At 36.6% G+C, this 14,897-nt stretch overlaps 1 protein-coding gene across 13 annotated transcripts in view; it reads left to right on the forward strand.

Annotated features, from left to right (window-relative positions):
• Nucleotides 1-14,897, forward strand: part of elavl2 (ELAV like neuron-specific RNA binding protein 2) — a 211,838-nt gene that overhangs the window by 141,668 nt on the left and 55,273 nt on the right. For 7 of the 13 annotated variants that reach the window (XM_035645805.2, XM_035645825.2, XM_035645818.2 and 4 more), the window contains 3 exons: nt 457-682; nt 1,361-1,399; nt 3,525-6,156. The exons of 4 other annotated variants lie outside the window; for them this stretch is intronic. In XM_035645805.2, coding sequence (XP_035501698.1) covers nt 457-682; nt 1,361-1,399; nt 3,525-3,855 — 596 coding nt within the window. In that variant the 3' untranslated portion in view covers nt 3,856-6,156. Of the gene's footprint in view, nt 1-456; nt 683-1,360; nt 1,400-3,524; nt 6,157-14,897 lie in introns of those variants that run through there. 2 more of the 13 variants (XM_035645834.1, XM_035645871.2) reach the window with 2 other exon arrangements.

Consider the following 14,897-nt stretch of genomic DNA (forward strand, 5'->3'; position numbering starts at 1 on the left):
TACTGATGTGCTTTGTGTTTCTGTATAAACTTCTAGATGTGAATCACATTGTCTTCATTAAATTTCAATTTTTGACTGACACATGCACAAAATGCTACTCTTTTATATAAAAATGTTCTTAATTGTTTCATGTAGCTATTCCTTTGGTCAAAAATGCTATTCGTAAATGTTTTTAATCAGACTATTCATAACTTTGTAGCTGTGCAGAAAAGTGACGTTCTCTCAAAGCACCTTAATCTGCTCGATGGTTTTAAGAAGGTTTGGGTAAAATAACCATTGTTAGATAATGTGACGCATCACTGAGGAGAAACATTTAAATGATTCAAATATTAAATCAGTTAGTTTACCCTTAAAACTCTGATGTTGACTATTGACATTTGTGCTACAGTGAAGGTTTTCATGGCTGTCTAGAGAAATTCATAATGAATAATCCTTCAACCATTTCACTCTGCCCAGGCGTTTCCAGAGGTGTTGGCTTCATTCGTTTTGACCGGCGAGTTGAGGCTGAGGAGGCCATCAAGGGCCTGAACTGTCAGAAGCCTCCTGGTGCCACTGAACCCATAACTGTCAAGTTTGCGAATAACCCAAGCCAGAAGACCAGCCAGGCCCTGCTGTCCCAGCTGTATCAGTCACCGAATCGAAGGTACCCAGGACCCCTCGCACAGCAGGCACAACGCTTCAGGTAAAAGGGGCACACCAAAAAAAATATTTTTAAAAATTGAGCCAAGCCTAGTTAATACTGCGAATGATGTTAAGTTGACCTGCTGGGTCTTTTTGATATTGTCTCACAGCAGTATTATGAAAATATTCTGTGCTGGAGAAAATGAATTCATCTGAACAGAATTATTCATCCCCATATCCACATTTCAACTTTGCTGTGTTCCTCCTGTTGCAGATGTAGGCCTACGACACAAATAAGATTTTGACAAATATGGAAATGAGATGAGCAATACTCTGGAGGATAATTCAGTGGTTGGGCTGAAACTTTTTTTTACAGTTAGCCGAGTTAACGACCACACACGTGGAAATGAATCCATTGATGAATTTGTTCTTTGGTTATTGACCACAGTGGTAAGCAAAAACAAAAAAAAACACATGGTGTTAAAGCTGCAATATTTCCAGCCAATTATTCTTAATGAACTGAATGGCTCATCGCAGCTGTATTGTGTAGGTTGAATATTGATATACAAATTAATTTAACAGGTTAATGAGGACATAACCGTGATTATTTGAGTGGAACAATTACTGTCTCAGAACTCATTACTATTACTCATCTCTGTCATCACGTCAAATGCATCAACCTCATAAAAACCTTTTTTTATACTGAAATTTAAGTGTGTCTGTTTGTGTTTCTTTTCAGGTTGGACAATCTCCTGAACATGGCATATGGAGTCAAAAGGTAAATAGATTTTTGTTTTAGATTTTAATAGGCTGCTTTAATTGATCCTGAGTGAAAATCCCAGCCTAACATGGGCGAGCCGATGGGACACATTTTTGTTAATTTTCCTGCATGACGTCCTAACAATATTGCATAGGTAGTGAACACTAAGTGAGGTAACACTTAACACAACTTTCGCTTCATCAAAAACAGCAGAACATGGAATTGATTGGTGCCGCCGCTCCAGCTGTTTGAGGAAATATCGGAGTGAGATCAGTGTTTAATCGATGCTTCTCTACACAAGAAACAGTCCATGATTATGATGATGAGAGTGAATCAGTGTTTTGTCTCAACAGCAACTGTTGATGTAAATATGTGGTGTCACAGAAACTGTGGACTTATTGTGTACGGTATTGAGTCAGAGGAGGGAAGGATAGAGTTAAACCTGCTGTGTTTGGTGTCACTGAAGAATACCTGCTCCCCTGAGCTGGGATAATCATGTTCCCTCTGCCTCAATATACAAGAGTTTATAAATGCTCAGTTCTAGGGTGCCAACACCGATTTTTCGGAAAAATAAATTATGCTGATAGGCAAACATGATAGACATACATTTAATTGTAAATTAAAATCATGAGACTGTTTATAATATAAGTTGTGCAGTTTTTTAATCCACATGGACACACTCCTACGTTGGTCGTAAAGACAACATGCTGCATAAGGGCCTGGTGGCATTCAAATCTAGGACCTTCTGGATATGAGGGGGCAGTGTTAACCACTGAGCAACCATGAGTTATATATCTGTATTGAGACTTCATATTTCATATTTGTAGATTAAATTAGTTCTTGTGTGTTAAACATAGTACTGTCTGGATTGTGCTGCTGTTTAAAAATAAACTAAATTTCCACAAGCATTACGCTGAAGCTGTATATTTGATGAGTGTTCTTAATGATGGTTATCTTATTACTATTGGCTCAACAACAGGCCACTTGTACAGTCGCTCAAGTTAAACATAACCGTGTGAGGTAATTTGCATTACTCCTCATTTCTACTACGAATTATTGAGTTTGTGTCCTTCTGACATAAGGTTAGTGACAGTGATGTGCATTAATCTTGACGTAATGTCACATGTCTAGATTAAAGCGTTGTCTACACTGCGTGTCTACATAACAAAAGACAGAATTTTACTCTTTCTTGTTATTGCAAGAAATTGCATACTTGTATTTTGAGCTCCATACTCTTACCTTGATCTATTATGGACAACCCTGCCCTGTTTTAAACTTGGTTGCATCAGACGTCTTTCAGGATTCACCAGGATACCAGTTTGTCGAAGTTCAGTTTTATAAGAATGTCTTCCTGGAGTGTGATTGAAGTCTAGTCACCTGAAAGCTCAAAGGCCATTCGCGGGTGACAATAGACTTGTGATTTCTTTTCTGCCCTGCTCGTTGGCTCTCTCCGGCTCCTTGATGCTTGGAGCACACCTGTCATGGTCAATGTTCCCTGAGAGGCCAACTGGAGCAGCTAATCTTACGTGACACCTGCTGCAATAATTCATAGGCTTTCCATGCACTTTGAATTTTGTTTCTTCAAACTGCAAAACCACATTTACCAAAGGCCAGGACTTTTGTGTGCCATTTTATGTCAGTCTTGGCACTAATTTCAACTTGGAAACTAATAATTCAGAGCTTCTGTCTTTGCAGGCCGAAACATCTGTTGCAGTTTCGCGGGTAGATTTGTTATTGACAGAGGTTATTTGTTGATCAACACATGCAATCCATGTGATGAAAAAAAATCAAAAAGCTGGTAAAATTTTTAAGACGTGTGGAAAGCTAGATTTACAATCTCTAGCACTGCTACAAAGATATGTGTATGATTGTAAATTTGTCTGTGTACTGTCCTTTTAGCTGCACACTCAGAATGACAGCTCAGCTATGGGAGGGGGGTTTGGCTGATTCCATAACTTATTTCCCTTCATTTATTCCAATGAAGGGGTGTAAACACTGTACGACTGTGAGAGCAATGTAAACAAAAAAAGTGACAGAATTGTCAGATTCAGTTCGACTTGTTGGCTCGATCTCTTCTATAAAGTCCAGTTTTGCTCTCATTTTGGCTCTCGCCTTGAACCATGTCACTTTTTGTATTTTACAGCAGGTTCTCCCCCATGGCCATAGATGGGGTGACCAGCTTGGCTGGCATCAACATCCCGGGGCATGCAGGCACTGGCTGGTGTATCTTCGTCTACAACCTGGCTCCAGATGCAGATGAAAGCATCCTGTGGCAAATGTTTGGGCCGTTTGGTGCCGTCACAAACGTCAAAGTTATTCGCGACTTCAACACAAACAAGTGCAAAGGATTTGGTTTTGTCACCATGACTAACTACGACGAGGCAGCCGTGGCCATCGCCAGCTTGAATGGATACCGCCTCGGAGACAGAGTTCTGCAGGTCTCATTCAAAACCAACAAAACACACAAAGCCTAATACCCACTGAGATTGTTTCTAGAAAACTCAGCAGAAAATGGAAAAAGAAAATGGAAGCGTATCGACTTAACTTTCTACATTAGTAAAAACAGCTTTGTAAATCAGTGTTACGAAGAAAAAAAAAATTTAGCGTCCAACAATGTGATTTTTTTTATTATTATTATTGCTACGCTTTGAATCTTCTAAATATACTTTAAAACAGGAAAAAAATAATGTAGGTTTATGCCTGCGATGTTGACTTATCTTGCTGTCTTTACAGATGGACCATCTAAAACGTTACCATAGGTTTTGTCGTTTTGTTGCACATCTGCTTTGAAACAGTCGAATTGTAAGGTTATGTGTAGTGATTTTCTTTGTATCTTTCCGTGTCCTGATTTTTGCCTTAGGTGCGTTATGCCTCTAGTGCTTAGCAAGTATTTATTTTGATCTATCTGCGGTTCTGTTGTTTTTGGAAGTATTCAGTTTATTGTAATATGAGTTGGTTATTGGTTGGCTGCATAATGTTGCTTATTGTAAACTTAACGGATAAAAGACAAAAAAAAAATTCTTAAAGCAGTACCTTGCCAAAGAGCTAAGAACCTCTTTGATGTGGGTTTAAAAAGCATCTATTTTTATAAAAAGAAAAATTTGGAGAAACTTTTTACTGGACCTGGAACAAAATATTTTGACTTGGATACTTTGAGAAATATCTTCATATGACACCCTGTGAGCTTTTGAACTTTACAAGAAAGTTTGCAGTGGTTGAAATTTCTGGAGAGATTTATGATGTAAAAGATACATTTTGAGATCTTTGTACTATCTTTAGATTATAGAATCAATGGCAGTGCTGGTTTCATCTGTAAAAGCATCTGTGGGCCCCCACCCTCCTCGTCATCCTGGTTGTTACGACTAGCAACTCGCTTTCCAATCTGATTTGGAAACGGACAAAATTACAAAGGTTTATTCGCAAAAAGTGCATGCAAACTGATAAAGTGGAGATGTCTTTAAAGGAAAATGGGGGATAATAATCAGTTCTTCCTAAAGGATTCCCTGCAGATGGAGCACATGGTGTTTGTGGTGTACCTACGATGTATCATTCGACTGATTTTGTCTTAATATTGACCAATAAGGGTTTTTACATACTTTGTATGAAAGAATGAGGACAAGCCAATGAAGGCAGCAGCTTAAGAAAAACTAGTTTGGAGAATAGAGCGGATTACTCCTGAGCTTAGAGCTATGTAAATAAGTCCTTTTTTATGTTAGTATTTGGCAGATTTTGGTTCTCGTTTGGACTTCATTGGAAAGTGTGATATTAATATAACAAGTTTTTTCTTTTATGGAATATGTAAGGTATTTTCATTTTGGATATTTACCTTTTTAATTTAAATTTCCCTTGAGTTTAAATTCTTTTTCTTTGGACTAGCATTACAGTGCATCAAATGTGATGGTTGTTTGGTCTGTAGATAGTCTTGCTTCGGAAAAAAAAGGTATTAAGAAACTATAGACATTTGTTTTTGTTTTTTATATATATAAACATTATAGATATATATTTATGTGGTAAAGAATGGATATAAACCACACTTTTGAACAATTTGATTTCTTCTTTTTTTTCATACATATATATAAATATACGTAATGCATATAACCTGTCTTTAAAATCGTAAAAAGGTGTATATTGCTTTATTCACTTCAGGGGAAGGTCAGTGAAGCAGTTCCATCAACAATAGCAAAATTGGTTGCAGGAGTTTGTCGAACATCGCACTCATCGTGAACAAACAAACACAGCTAGTCGAGCCTCGGATGCACTGAATACTGCACCTGCATCCTGCTTGTTAATTAAACCAATTACTAGTCATGCTTCCCCTCAAATGAGCAGTGTGCTATGCATTATATAATTATCTTTGCAACTGCTTTTTCTTGTTTATCTCTTCCTTCTTTGTGTTTCTTGTAAAAGTTAAACTTTAAGTCTAGATGAGTTGTGATACTTGCTGCTGTGGGGTAGGTCACATTTTTCATGCCTGACCAGTCATTGTTGAAAATAACTTTTTTGTTTTTGGAAACCTCCGAATGATTATTTGGTCTTGACGAATTTTGCTGATGGTCTGACATGAAGAAATGTTTCCTCCCACCCCTCTTATCTCAATTCTTTATATGAGAATGATTATTTATTTGAAGTTGTATATTCTGACTTGGTTCGCAGCATTTTTGGAATAGACTATCTTTTGTTGAGTATTTAAAAGGATGTACATGTTCTTTACTTTGTGTTTGGATACTTTGGATTTTTTCCATGTTCAGTACATCAATAAATAAGTTGAAGGGCAATGCAGCTTTGTGAATGGATTTCTTTTACATTTTTACTAACACATATTTTGGAGTTTAACATCTGTCTTGTTAAATTTCAAGTATTTAAAACATTTAAAAACATCCCTGTGTCTAAGGTGAAAATGCACCCATTTTATTTGTGATTGTGTTTAAAGGAATTGTTCAATCTTTTAGTAAATATACATATTTCTTGGAGTTTGAGCAATATTTATAACCTTTCATTGTCTGTACAGTAAATATGATGTTACAGCCTCGATGACTTAATAGCTTGGCATTAAGACAGGAGGCATGGGTGCAAAAGCCTCGTTCTGTTGAAAAAGAAAATACATGTTTGTGGAAATTCTCATCCATCCAGGTCATAGTCCTCCAAAGAATAGAATAATTTTCAATCAAGTCTTTTCGCGCCTGATTTAACACCATTGGAGAATAAAAATACAGGTAGGAGCTTTAGAGCCCCCCCATTTGCTTTATGCTGAGGTGGCTGTAGCATCATATTTACATGCAGGCAAAGTACAAAATTCATTTTCAAGAATAATTTCCCAAAGGGTTAAACTGTTCTTCATAAATTACCTTTATTTGTGCTTGTAAAACAGCGTTATGTTATCCGTTTGTTACAAAGTATCTATCGGAACCCTTTGTTTGCATTTAGTGAATGGTCATGTTTCCTACCCTTTTAGGTTGTAGTTCAAGGTTATTCCTTTAGTACAACAGCAGAACATATAGGATAAATAGTTTAAGTAAAGGTATTTGAGAGCTTCAAGTGTACTTTAAAATGCAAATCTATTTTCATGAGTTTGGCAGAATTCAGGTGCTGCCTTGAAAGTGCTGGTAGTGGGCATTTCACAGCTTAAAGGGAAGAAGCCTGATGTAGAGTATTGATTTTTTTTGGGGCTTTTTTTAATCTCATGTGCCACTCGAGGCCGATGGCCTTGCTGAAGATGAAATGTCCTGCTTTGAAGTGCGCTTCTCCACTGTGCAGCCACCCCACACTGCACAACTGTCATTTTAGAAAGCATTGCAAGGACGCAGATGGAGTTGAAGATATTACACTGCCTCTTTGTAAAGAAAGCTTGTCTGACATATTCATTTTGTTTGGTGTGGGCTGGGGGTTCCAGCACATTGCTCAATTTAATGAAAGCTATTTATTGCATCCTCAAGATAAGGAATCTGTGCTCTGCTTAAAAAGCTTGAGTCGCTCCAGTATTTACTATTTGTTATGCCATTAGTCTGCAAGTTAGAAAATATATTTTTTTTCCTGACAGCAGTTTGGACTATGTAAGGAGTGTTTTTTCTGGAGTTAAATGCATCCCATTTTAAGATTGCGCAGCACCTATGTATGTTTTGCTTTACTGGAAAGATGGGGAGGTGAGGAGCTTTAGCTAAATGTCCTTAAGTGATTTTTATCCACCATGTTTGAGGCTCTTCATAGCTGCAACTGGTCTTATCATGGAGGACTAGTTATGTGATTGGGCGTCCTCTAGCTACACGTTGTGATTATAATGCTGCTTGTAAACATGGGATTAGGGTTTGGTTGTTAATGGCCATCACAAATGAGTTGGTTTAAATTGGTCACGTCAGTCTTAGTTATTTGATATAAAAAAAGGATTTTCAGTCTCCACTGACTCATCAGGGTTTTGATTGGTGGTTGAAAATTACTTTGACTCCTTTCTGTGTGCTTTTGACAAGCAGTCATTCAAGATAAACTAGAAACAAAAAAATAGTTTTAACTTTGAAGAGGACACCATTTTTATTCAGTGACAGAGAATGGCAAGTGCATGCAAAGGCCAAAATATTGAATTCTGTGTTCCAACAGAAAACTCCCAATCAGAGGCGGCTCCCAACCTTTTCTGTCGGAGAGCCCTGTCAAATTAACTCAACTGAATTGATTTTAAACCACAGTGTTGGAAGAAGTATTAAGACATTCTATTTGAGTAGAAGTAGTGCAACACAGTGCAAACTTAGTATCAGAAAAATAACTTTAATGCAACATGCTGAAAATGTCTGTTATTTTTTTACACATATAAATGCATACAAGGATACATGTATGACAAAAACTTTCAGTACTGGATTAAAGGCACATAACTTTTCCACTGTCACACTGTTGTTTACTACCTTTGGTGTCAATATGGCTCTTAGTAATTATTTTAAAAGCACTGCAATGCTTTTCAGTTCCTCACAGTTGTAAAAACTGGTTACACCTCCATAGGTCTTCTAACAAACTGAAACCAACCTCAGCCGCATTAACAATCAGGCCACAGTCAAAGTCACAGGGATCACATTTTCCCCATTTTGATCTGCATGAATCTAATACTTAAGTGCCATTCTGTTTGTCATCTTCAGCAAATATTTATCGATTTCTTTAAGCTTATTACTTCAACAGATTACCTTTAGCTAGGTAATTCAATTGTTTATATTTTAGCTCTTTATCCATGTTTAATTAACTTGGATAGCTATTAAGACCTCTTAGCTAGTTTTTAGTTTTTAATTGCCCACGTATTATTCAGGTGTTAGCTAATAGCTAATTTCCTTTTTTTTTCTAATTTTAATTTCTTTTTTTTCAGGCCCTATACTCACTGACAATTGTAGAAGTACCCCTGGTAGAGAATAACTGTGCAGTAGTAAATGCAGTTGAAGCTGTTTTACACGTTGATTACATTTTGTTAATATGCAAACCTTAATCCTGTGCCCCCCTAGATTTGTATAGTAGCTTTAAAGTGATGTAACTTTGACTAACTGTTCCCACATTGCCATTATGTGTTGATTTGAGCTCCAACCGTGTGTCCTGTTGACATCCTCTTTCCCCTACCTGACATTTGAGTCTGCATTAATGACAGAAAGGGTCAACCAGATGGTCCCTCCATAATCATGCCAATGATTTGCTTCTCTGACCCTCATAACCACCCCCTTTGCACTTATGAAATCTAACATACTGTAGCATGGTATGTAATGAGACGGCAGATACATAAAACATGCTTATACATTTTGTCCAGAGCTGCTGATGTCAGCAGGCACACGTAAACACATTTGCATATGGCCTGTCTGCTAATTTGATTTATGACCCACCATGTTTTCCGTTAGTCTCATGTATAATTTGGTCCAGGCCTCCAGCTTCACTGACACAAAAAGGCCTTTTTAATCTCAGGCTTTTCTCCTATTGTGTATGTTAAAAGCTTGTATTCATGCTCAGATTAATGGAACAATAAGATTTTGTTAATTAATAGATATTTGAACTTTTGAACACAAAATTGACAAAGCTGTTGGAACACCAGAATTCTGCAAATGTACAAACTCCTTTAACTTGTAACCACTACAAAATAGCATTTCTAAAAGCTTGTTATGTATACAAACTTTAGGTGAGGCATAAAAAGGTCATTAAAACTGAAAAAACGCATATTATATTACGGCATAAAAGCAGCATAAAATGACATAGTATAGCAAGGCATGAAAACTGAAAAAAACGCTATAGTATAGTATGGCATAATCCTTTATTGCGGCATGAAACGGCATAGTATAGCAAGGCATGAAACGGCGTTATATAGTGACATAAACTGAAAAAAAAGCCATAGTATACAAGCCATGACACTGAAAAAACGGCATAAAAGCAGCATAACTGACACAGTACATCAAGGCATGAGACAGCATAGTGTACTAAGGCCTAAAACAGCATAAAATGCCCTAGTATAGTATAGCAAGAAATCGTTTATTATGACATAAAAACAGCATAAAATGACATAGTATAGTAAGGCATGAGACGGCCTAAAAGAATCATGAAACGGCATAGTATAGTATGGCAAAAAATATGAAAAAACGACATTGTTTATTGTGTAACAAAAGCAGCATGAAACGACATAGTACAGCAAGGTATGAGACGGCATAGTGTAGTAGGGCCTAAAAACAGCCTAAAACGGCATAGTATAGTATGGCAAAAATGTGAAAAAAAGTCATTGTTTATTATGTAATAAAAACAGCATAAAACGACATAGTACAGCAAGGTGTGAGACGGCATAGTTTAGTAGGGCCTAAAAACAGCCTAAAACGGCATAGTATAGTATGGCAAAAAATTTGAAAAAACGGCATAGTATACTTTGGCATAAAAGCAGCATAAAACGACATAGTACAGCAAGGTATGAGACGGCATAGTTTAGTAGGGCCTAAAAACAGCCTAAAACGGCATAGTATAGTATGGCAAAAAATTTGAAAAAACGGCATAGTATACTTTGGCATAAAAGCAGCATAAAACGACATAGTGCAGCAAGGTATGAGACGGCATAGTGTAGTAGGGCCTAAAAACAGCCTAAAACGGCATAGTATAGTATGGCATCAAAACTGGAAAAAACGACATAGTATACTATGGCATAAAAGCAGCATAAAACGACATAGTACAGCAAGGTATGAGAAGGCATAGTGTAGTAGGGCCTAAAAACAGCCTAAAACGGCATAGTATAGTATGGCATCAAAACTGGAAAAAACAACATAGTATAGTATGGCAAAAAATATGAAAAAACAACATTGTTTATTTGGAAACAAAAGCAGCATAAAACGACATAGAACAGCAAGGTATGAGATGGCATAGTGTAGTATGCCCTCAAAACAGCCTTAAACGGTATAGTATAGTATGGCAAAAATGTGAAAAAAAGTCATTGTTTATTATGTAATAAAAACAGCATAAAACGACATAGTACAGCAAGGTGTGAGACGGCATAGTGTAGTAAGGCCTAAAAACAGCCTAAAACGGCATAGTATAGTATGGCCTCAAAACTGAAAAAAACGACATAGTATACTATGGCATAAAAGCAGCATAAAACGACACAGTACAGCAAGGTATGAGACGGCATAGTGTAGTAGGGCCTAAAAACAGCATAAAACGGCATAGTATAGTATGGCCTCAAAACTGAAAAAAACGACATAGTATAGTATGGCAAAAATGTGAAAAAAAGTCATTGTTTATTATGTAATAAAAACAGCATAAAACGACATAGTACAGCAAGGTGTATAGTATGGCAAAAATGTGAAAAAAAGTCATTGTTTATTATGTAATAAAAACAGCATAAAACGACATAGTACAGCAAGGTGTGAGACGGCATAGTGTGGTAAGGCCTAAAAAAAGCCTAAAACGGCATAGTATAGTATGGCCTCAAAACTGAAAAAAAACGACATAGTATAGTATGGCAAAAAATATGAAAAAACGACATAGTACAGCAAGGTATGAGACGGCACAGTGTAGTAGGGCCTAAAAACAGCCTAAAACGGCATAGTATAGTATGGCATCAAAACTGGAAAAAAACGACATAGTATAGTATGGCAAAAAATATGAAAAAACGACATTGTTTATTTTGTAACAAAAGCAGCATAAAACGACATAGAACAGCAAGGTATGAGATGGCATAGTGTAGTATGCCCTCAAAACAGCATAGTATAGTATTGCAAAAATGTGAAAAAAAGTCATTGTTTATTATGTAATAAAAACAGCATAAAACGGCATAGTACAGCAAGGTGTGAGACGGCATAGTGTAGTAAGGCCTAAAAACTGCCTAAAACGGCATAGTATAGTATGGCCTCAAAACTGAAAAAAACGACATAGTATACTATGGCATAAAGCAGCATAAAACGACACAGTGTAGTAGGGCCTAAAAACAGCATAAAACGGCATAGTATAGTATGGCAAAAAATGTGAAAAAACGGCATAGTATACTTTGGCATAAAAGCAGCATAAAACGACATAGTACAGCAAGGTATGAGACGGCATAGTGTAGTATGGCATCAAAACAGCCTAAAACGGCTTAGTATAGTATGGCAAAAATGTGAAAAAAACTTCATTGTTTATTATGGAACAAAAGCAGCATAAAACGACATAGTACAGCAAGGTATGAGACGGCATAGTGTAGTAAGGCCTAAAAACAGCATAAAACGGCATAGTATAGTATGGCAAAAATTTGAAAAAAAGTCATTGTTTATTTTGTAACGAAAGCAGCATAAAACGACATAGAACAGCAAGGAATGAGACGGCATAGTGTAGTAAGGCCTAAAAACAGCCTAAAATGACATAGTATAGTATGGCAAAAAATATGAAAAAACGACATTGTTTATTTTGTAACAAAAGCAGCATAAAACGACATAGAACAGCAAGGTATGGGATGGCATAGTGTAGTATGCCCTCAAAACAGCCTAAAACGGTATAGTATAGTATGGCAAAAATGTGAAAGGAAGTCATTGTTTATTATGTAATAAAAACAGCATAAAACGACATAGTACAGCAAGTTGTGAGACGGCATAGTGTAGTAAGGCCTAAAAACAGCCTAAAACGGCATAGTATAGTATGGCCTCAAAACTGAAAAAAACGACATAGTATACTATGGCATAAAAGCAGCATAAAACGACACAGTACAGCAAGGTATGAGACGGCATAGTGTAGTAGGGCCTAAAAACAGCCTAAAACGGCTTAGTATAGTATGGCAAAAATGTGAAAAAAACTTCATTGTTTATTATGTAACAATAGAAGCATAAAACGACATAGTACAGCAAGGTATGAGACGGCATAGTGTAGTAAGGCCTAAAAACAGCCTAAAACCGCATAGTATAGTACGGCGAAAAATGTGAAAAAACGGCATAGGATACTTTGGCATAAAAGCAGCATAAAACGACATAGTACAGCAAGGTATGAGACGGCATAGTGTGGTAGGGCCTAAAAACAGCCTAAAACGGCATAGTATAGTATGGCATCAAAACTGAAAAAAACGACATAGTATAGTATGGCAAAAATGTTAAAAAAAGTCATTGTTTATTACATAATAAAAACAGCATATAACGACATAGTACAGCAAGGTGTGAGACGTCATAGTGTAGTAAGGCCTAAAAACAGCCTAAAACGGCATAGTATAGTATGGCCTAAAAACTGAAAAAAACGACATAGTATAGTATGGCAAAAAATATGAAAAAACGACATAGTACAGCAAGGTATGAGACGGCACAGTGTAGTAGGGCCTAAAAACAGCCTAAAACGGCATAGTATAGTATGGCAAAAAATCTGAAAAAATGGCATAGTATACTATGGCATAAAAGCAGCAGGTGTGAGACGGCATAGTGTGGTAAGGCCTAAAAAAAGCCTAAAACGGCATAGTATAGTATGGCCTCAAAACTGAAAAAAACGACATAGTATAGTATGGCAAAAAATATGAAAAAACGACATAGTACAGCAAGGTACGAGACGGCATAGTGTAGTAGGGCCTAAAAACAGCCTAAAACGGCATAGTATAGTATGGCATCAAAACTGAAAAAAACGACATAGTATAGTATGGCAAAAAATATGAAAAAACGACATTGTTTATTTTGTAACAAAAGCAGCATAAAACGACATAGAACAGCAAGGTATGAGATGGCATAGTGTAGTATGCCCTCAAAACAGCATAGTATAGTATTGCAAAAATGTGAAAAAAAGTCATTGTTTATTATGTAATAAAAACAGCATAAAACGGCATAGTACAGCAAGGTGTGAGACGGCATAGTGTAGTAAGGCCTAAAAACTGCCTAAAACGGCATAGTATAGTATGGCCTCAAAACTGAAAAAAACGACATAGTATACTATGGCATAAAGCAGCATAAAACGACACAGTGTAGTAGGGCCTAAAAACAGCATAAAACGGCATAGTATAGTATGGCAAAAAATGTGAAAAAACGGCATAGTATACTTTGGCATAAAAGCAGCATAAAACGACATAGTACAGCAAGGTATGAGACGGCATAGTGTAGTATGGCATCAAAACAGCCTAAAACGGCTTAGTATAGTATGGCAAAAATGTGAAAAAAACTTCATTGTTTATTATGGAACAAAAGCAGCATAAAACGACATAGTACAGCAAGGTATGAGACGGCATAGTGTAGTAAGGCCTAAAAACAGCATAAAACGGCATAGTATAGTATGGCAAAAATTTGAAAAAAAGTCATTGTTTATTTTGTAACGAAAGCAGCATAAAACGACATAGAACAGCAAGGAATGAGACGGCATAGTGTAGTAAGGCCTAAAAACAGCCTAAAATGACATAGTATAGTATGGCAAAAAATATGAAAAAACGACATTGTTTATTTTGTAACAAAAGCAGCATAAAACGACATAGAACAGCAAGGTATGGGATGGCATAGTGTAGTATGCCCTCAAAACAGCCTAAAACGGTATAGTATAGTATGGCAAAAATGTGAAAGGAAGTCATTGTTTATTATGTAATAAAAACAGCATAAAACGACATAGTACAGCAAGTTGTGAGACGGCATAGTGTAGTAAGGCCTAAAAACAGCCTAAAACGGCATAGTATAGTATGGCCTCAAAACTGAAAAAAACGACATAGTATACTATGGCATAAAAGCAGCATAAAACGACACAGTACAGCAAGGTATGAGACGGCATAGTGTAGTAGGGCCTAAAAACAGCCTAAAACGGCTTAGTATAGTATGGCAAAAATGTGAAAAAAACTTCATTGTTTATTATGTAACAAAAGAAGCATAAAACGACATAGTACAGCAAGGTATGAGACGGCATAGTGTAGTAAGGCCTAAAAACAGCCTAAAACCGCATAGTATAGTACGGCGAAAAATGTGAAAAAACGGCATAGGATACTTTGGCATAAAAGCAGCATAAAACGACATAGTACAGCAAGGTATGAGACGGCATAGTGTGGTAGGGCCTAAAAACAGCCTAAAACGGCATAGTATAGTATGGCATCAAAACTGAAAAAAACGACATAGTATAG

Source organism: Scophthalmus maximus, chromosome 12 (assembly GCF_022379125.1).
Source record: "Scophthalmus maximus strain ysfricsl-2021 chromosome 12, ASM2237912v1, whole genome shotgun sequence".
Lineage (NCBI taxonomy): Eukaryota > Metazoa > Chordata > Actinopteri > Pleuronectiformes > Scophthalmidae > Scophthalmus > Scophthalmus maximus.